This window comes from Lycium ferocissimum, unplaced genomic scaffold (assembly GCF_029784015.1).
Source record: "Lycium ferocissimum isolate CSIRO_LF1 unplaced genomic scaffold, AGI_CSIRO_Lferr_CH_V1 ctg24858, whole genome shotgun sequence".
NCBI classification, from domain to species: domain Eukaryota; kingdom Viridiplantae; phylum Streptophyta; class Magnoliopsida; order Solanales; family Solanaceae; genus Lycium; species Lycium ferocissimum.
The window spans coordinates 220-7,194 of NW_026721897.1; the positions used below are offsets into that span (position 1 = coordinate 220).

The 6,975-nt window shown below is 33.2% G+C and overlaps 1 protein-coding gene across 1 annotated transcript; it reads right to left on the bottom strand.

The window, feature by feature from the left end:
* Window positions 1-359: 359 nt before the first annotated feature.
* LOC132043454 (probable inactive purple acid phosphatase 16) lies at window positions 360-4,513 on the bottom strand. The gene is made up of 4 exons (XM_059433936.1): window positions 4,225-4,513; window positions 2,057-2,290; window positions 818-1,094; window positions 360-485 (listed from the first exon to the last, which is right to left on the bottom strand). Exons 1-4 carry the CDS (start codon window positions 4,253-4,255, stop codon window positions 443-445), a joined length of 585 nt encoding a protein of 194 aa, XP_059289919.1. The 5' UTR covers window positions 4,256-4,513; the 3' UTR covers window positions 360-442.
* Between the last annotated feature and the right edge of the window lie 2,462 nt (window positions 4,514-6,975).

Genomic DNA, 6,975 nt, shown 5'->3' on the forward strand with positions numbered 1-6,975 from the left:
AAGTTCTTAGTTGTTGCTCTCTTTTTTCATGACTCACCAGGAGTAAGTAGTGTTAACAATTGAATGTATTCATCTGTTCTTTTAAGAAGCTCCTATCCAAGTAAAGAATCTTTTCCATGCACTATTCAACCACTCGAGAGCGTATGAATTTAACTCTTAATGCATCTAATTTATCCAACTTATAAGCCCGTCTTTGATTATTCAGGAATGCTTAGCAGGTGTATGTAGATGAATAAATCTTTCCCCAGGGAAAGAAGAATAGACAATCAGGCAATCAATAGAATGTAGAAGATGAAAAACTGAGCTCTTCAGTCCTTTACCTTCACAGACCTTCTGTTCAAGAAGCTTCATCATCCCCATTCAGCTTCTTGAGCAGTTGACTTTCTCCACGAACATTGAGCCAATACAGTGCTTATGTGAATAAAATCCTGGCGCAACCGTCTTATGTTTGGCTTGGTATATGCCAAAATATTATCTCAGGCACCCTGTTCAATGTCCTTATACATTTAATATTACTCCAAATGAGAAAGTATAATATAAGACATACTTTGATTCATTGCATTGACAAGTATATAAACAAAAAGAGCAAAGTGCTGCTCACTCTACATGCTTTCTGCCTGCTTTTTGTTCCACTTCTATCAATAACATCCAAGAAAGAATAGAATTATAAAATACTTGCATCATTTCTTTGCGTCAATATGATGAATTGGACTGTTACCTGAACTCTAATCTAATACGATGTGTGTGGTGTATGACACTTGTGGGGGAAAGAAATTCAAACACGAAATATAGACATTAAAACTCGAAATTTGATTACCTTGAGGTAGGATTGATCTCTTGAGATGTGTGGTTTAACCATTCCGCTTGGGCATTTGATATGACCTCAGGATATGAACCACCACCAGAATCTAAGAAATACATATATGCTATGACTAATTCAGGGTCATTCGTAGATGAAAGTTTAAGAACATAGTTCGAAACACTTGGCCATAGATCTTTAGGACCGGATTTCGAGTAAGATAAATTATTCATCTTTAGTTCATTCATCATCAGCTCCAAACGCGTTGTGCCCTTGAAGCTGCAACTTTTTCCCCCTGAAATAGAAACTTTCCTGAATTGAGCAATTTTATTCAAAATCATATCTTAACAGCAAAAAGAATTATCTTTCTTTCAACCAAATCCACTTGGAGAAAATGTGCATGTCAAGATTCAACGTTATGCACTATAACACTTTCATAAGTTCCACAAGATTGTTCATTCAAGTTTGACTGATATAGTAAACATAACAAACAAGTATTAGCTAATTTTACAAGGGATCGATCCCACTTGTCCAAAAGTTTGTGTGACACCTGCCTTTGATATAGCCTCACGGTGTGAATCACAAGCAGAATCTAAGAAATGCATGTATTTTATGACTGATTGCAGGTCATCCCTTGCCGACGGTTTAAGAACATAGTCGGAAACACTTGGACACAGATCTTTAGGAAAACGTTTTGAGTAAGAAAATGTGTTCATCTCGTATTCATATCAATATCAGTTCCAATCACTTTGTGCCCTTGAAGCTCAAACCTTCGCCTCCTAATAATCCGACCAGCTAGAAGCATTAGCATGTCAAGATTCAAGTTCCCTTGCACAAGTGTTGTGAAATGCTTATTCAAGTTTATCAACATATTCGGAAAAAGTATCAAGCTTATGCAGAAGTTCCTCAACTAGTATCCTACTTTTTAGTCTAATCCCACTCATCCAAAAGTTCTCTTTGTATAAAAGCCGTCTCTAGTATAGAAACATAATATTGTAAACTGACCCTTTAAGTGACAAAAAGGTCACTTCATAACAAAGTAAAGAGATGCAATAAGCCAATAATACCATTTCAATCCAAAAACAGCGACTAATCTTCTGGCATTTTCAATCTACTTTCTCCAAGTCAGAGAAAACATAGGATGAAATCAACATTTAAAAATACATGCTATTTACAAAATGGAAAGCGAGTGAAATCTCAACAAATGAAGTATTAACTTTACATCTCTGTTTATGCGACATGAGCTCATCTTCGTACCTTCAGATTCACCGGGGCAGGAAGCATTTCCCGGACAATGAAGTGGAGGAATTCCGGTCGATGAAAACCAATCCATTGGCCACTCAAATGGCATATCGTCGTGGTTTCCAAACACGCTAGCCCATGGAATTCCCCTGTTTTTGGTCGGAGAGATTGCTTGATCCCAATATAAACTTGCATTTTGTATTGGTATGTTGTTGGCTGTAACGATATCGCCTAGATAAACTACAAAGTCTGCAACAAAAATCTTGAATTAGACAAGCATCCAGATAGTATGCTGATTAGTGAAGAACATCTTACTTCCATGTGCCTAGAGGCGGATGTAGCAAACATGCTAAGAGTTCAAGCGAACCCGACCCTATAGACACAGCATATATATCTACGTAAACGTTACTAAACTTTCAACAGCAACTACGACTCAGTCCCAAACAAGTTGGTGCACCTCTATGAATTTTCACTCAACATCTTAACTCCACATGCAGTACTAAAAAAGTACTTGTCTTGATGAATGAGACCAGTGGAAATAGAGTATACATAATTGCAAAGATTATTCACAAACAATGAAAATCTGTTAGTCAAAAGAATTTCAATTGCAATTGCAATTATATACGCAAATTTGTGGCTATCATATAAGTTGCCATCATAATCATGTTCAGCTACATCAAGGACTTCACTTTGAAGTAAAGGGACAGCATTACTAATGTAACTCACAAGCAAGTGAAGCGATATAGAGGTAAGTGATCAAAGATTTTTCTGAAGAAGTCTCAGTAAGACTCCACCACTATCATTAATTTATCTAACTTAATATAAGAAATTAATATCACAATATAGTAACTAAATAAAACAAATAACAAGAAGAATAACTGAGTTATTTTTTAATCTGTATCTCATGTTACTAAATAAAAGGAATTGATACATATATATATAGACTTATGGGGTAACATTTTATCAAATTACACTCAATAAGCTTCATTACTCCAAGTAATCATACAATACATATGTCACTTAACACTAATTATTTCATTTTTTCAAATATAAGTCTAAAACCTAAGTCCCTCAACCCCCCACCCCCCACCCCCTCCAAACATAAATATATACTCTCTTAGTTCCATTCTCGATGATATTCCTTACTTTTAATTTGCTCTTAAAAATTGATTCCTTTCTATATTCCTCATTTTCTTTGCCACAAAAATGTCATAACATATTTTTTATGACCGTGGTGTCCGGGCCATCTTACGCGTGCCTCGACTAATTCCACTAATACCTACTACCTCCCACCAGTACAGGTATCGGATAACTCTGTCCTGAGAAGAAATTACCTAACATTTTGCAGTTTTTGTCTCTTTTGACCACTAGGTCATACCCTTGAGGGCTAAACTATCATAACATATTTAATACTACTCCCTACATTTCAACTTGTTTGTCTGATTTTGATTTGAACGGAGTTTAATAAAGTAAAAAAGATTTTTAAATCTTGTGGTCTTATATTAAAATTATGTAGAATATACCAAAATGTCCTTTAATCTTATAGTCTTAAATATGTCATGCGGAAAGTTAAAATTAAGAAGTTGCCAAAAAAGACAAAAACATTCTTTTTTAAACGGGCTAAAAAGGAAAGCAAGATAAATAAATTGAAAAAGAGGCCTTAAGAAACTGCCAAATAAAGGCGTATAACTTTTTGAAACGATCTAAAAAAATAAGACAAATAAATTGAAAAAAGAGGCATTTAATTCTTAAAAAGAAGGAAGACATTCTTTTTCTGATCGAAAAAGAATGTAAAACAAATAAATTTAAAAAAAGGTATTAAGAAGTAGCCAAAAAAAAAAAAACATTCTTTTTTAAACAGACTAAAAAGAAATTAAGAAAAACAAATTGAAAAAGTGGCATTACAAGTTTCAACCTTCTTTCTTTTCTTTTTTCCTTTTTTTAACTTCGTGCCCAATTAATCAAAAGCATCATCAACAACTATAGCATCAAGCCATCAACAACTATGTCTCGATCTCAAACAAGTGGCGTCGACTAAATAAATACTCACGTATTCAGTGATCATATTTCTCCATTTAAGCTTCATCATCATACGTGTCCAATCAAATACATTCAGTAAAATTAAACAGAGGAAATATTAGTAGTTAAAATTTAATAAAAATGTGGATAATATCGTCAGTCACCTGGATGTTCTTGATCGAGTACAGTAGACATAACATTAGTGGAGTTCACATCTTGACGTGGCCCCCAATCAGTCCACGTGTCTTCTCCGAAATGCAAGTCGGCAAAAATAGCTATCTTGAACGATGAACCTGGCTTTACGTGTAGAGTACTAGTATCTTCCAATGGTGAATTATATGAATGGACGGTCAGGATTAATTGGAATTAGAGAGATTAAGAAGAAGACAGTGGATATATGAAATGGAGACATCATAATTATGGGAGGCTTGTAATGAAGAATCCAACGGCCGTTTTTATGGGGTCGTTTGGTTCAAAAACAAATTACCTTTGGAATAAGTTATGCCGGAATTAATTATGTTAGGATAAGTTATACAGATCAGTTATTTATGATTTTTTATTGATCGTTTAGTATGTTTAATAAAAAGATATTACATTGATAATTTAAAAAAAAAGGTTTCTTTCTTATCCTAGATAACTTATCTCGAGATAACTTATTCCACCCTCCTTATTTGCATAAGTTATTTCAACACTTTTTAGTGATAACTTATCCCTATGATTCATTAATTAAATAAGGGATATAAGGAATTGCTAAATTTTTATCCCATGACTATTTATGTTTATCTTTAGGTACCAAAGCTAGCCCTAAGAAATATAGGTGCTGTTTGGCCATAAATACCAAAAAATATTTCACTTTTTTTTTTTTGGAGTTAGGTTGGGATGTCTTTCATTATACCAAAGTGTAGTTTTTGGTGAAATGTAGTTGTAAAAAGTGAAAAATTTGAAAAATAAGCTTTTTTTGAGTTATTGGTATTACAACTTCAAGCTTATATTCTAATTTTCGGCTACTTATGCTAATTCCAGAAAAAAGCGAAAAAAAAAAATCAGAAAAAATAATAATTTTTATGGCCAAATGGCACCATAATTAGAGGTGGGTTGTAATTTACTCATGGTGATGTGAAATGACAAAACTACCCTTCACTAGTTTGGGTTCAACTTCTTGTCACTTTGCCTACCCTGACTGTTTGGTTGTTCATTTAGGTCACCAAATATATCACCATAGGTTGTAAGGGGTGATAAGTATATCTTCTTTCTTAATTAAAAGTTTAGAATTTTAGCGCTGAAAATGAAAGGGCAATTCTGCGAATTGCCCTTCTTCTTTTCAAAAAGTGCTTTAAATTTTCGCCCTTATATTTGAAATCTTTTAAATTTTGCCCTTCGAAATTAAAACCCATAGTTCCAGGTTCGAACCACACACAAGTAAAATTTTAAAAAAATTCGCAAGGCAGTTTAAAATTCGCTATGCCCCCACCGACACACACTTGTGAAGGAATTAATAAGTTATCACGGACTGATTATACACTTGACAGGGACAAAAATAAAGTTTGCGGTGACCCAAGAAACTTATGCCTTATGGCAAGATTGGCATAAGTATGTTTGTTCGGTATAACTTTGATAATTCCTTCACAAGTTTATCTTAGCCGAGTCACGGCATAAAAGTTTGCCCATTCAGTATCTTGCGTACTTTTAGTTAAACATAACTAAAAGTCCCATTTTAAAAGATAACAAAATTTAAACTTTGCCTTATAAGCGCAAACTTTTAAAGAAAATTATCTTAATGAAAACTTACGGCCTTATGGGGCATACTTTTTAGTTATGTTTTATTGACACACTTTTAGTTAAGGCATTACTAAAAGTTTATCTGAAAGTTAAAAATATATATATATATATATATATATATATATATATATATATGTTTCTCGCTCTCTCCCTCCGTACTTTTAGTTATATTTAACTAAAAGTCAATGAGGCATTGTGCGTACTTTTTTTTTAACTAAAAGTCCGGGCCGGATTTATGTGCGTACTTTTATATATATATATATATATATATATATATATATATATATATATATATATATATATATATATATATATATATATATATATATATATATTTTACTTTTCAAGGTAAACTTTAGTTATGCCTTAACTAAAAAGTATGCCAAAGATACATAACTAAAAAGATGCCTATATAGTGCTTTAACTTTTCTCATGTGATAACTTAAACTTTCATTTATAAGGCAAAGTCTATGCCTTAAGGAAAGTTTCACTTATGGGGCATAATTTGTTATGCCTTAACTAAAATTCTGCCCCATAAGGCATAACTAAACTATGTCTTAGGAAAATTCGCCTATGGGGCGTTGCATTTTTAGTTATGCCGGATCCGGCATAACTTTAGCTTTTCTTCTTAAAGTTTGTATGCCTCTGGATTCGGCATACACTCCTTACCTTGCTCAACAAATTATTTTTTTTATTTTATGCTTAAGCGGGGTTCGAACTCGCAACTTCAGAGCCCGCCCACCTTTCAAGCAAGTAATAACTTAAAGACCACAACATGAAAAAATATGAGGGGGCAAAATTTAAAGACACAAATTTGAGGGGCAAAATTTAAAGACTACCCCAAAAGAAGGGCAATCCGCGCAAAAAATTGAAAATGAAATCGTAATTTGTGAACGGGACTTCTCTGTGTGAATCCGAATCGAATGGGCCTCAAAGCTGGTAATAATGGACATGGTGGGAAACCTAAAAAGAAAAAAGGTCATCAAATTTGAATTTGCCACTTATTAATTCTTCGGCTAGTTTTGCCTATATACCATTTTATGTGGAATTTTAAGAATAACATATTTGAAAAAAAAAAAAAAGACTTTAAACTTCTCATGTTATTTTTAATGACATGATTTTAAAGACACAAATAG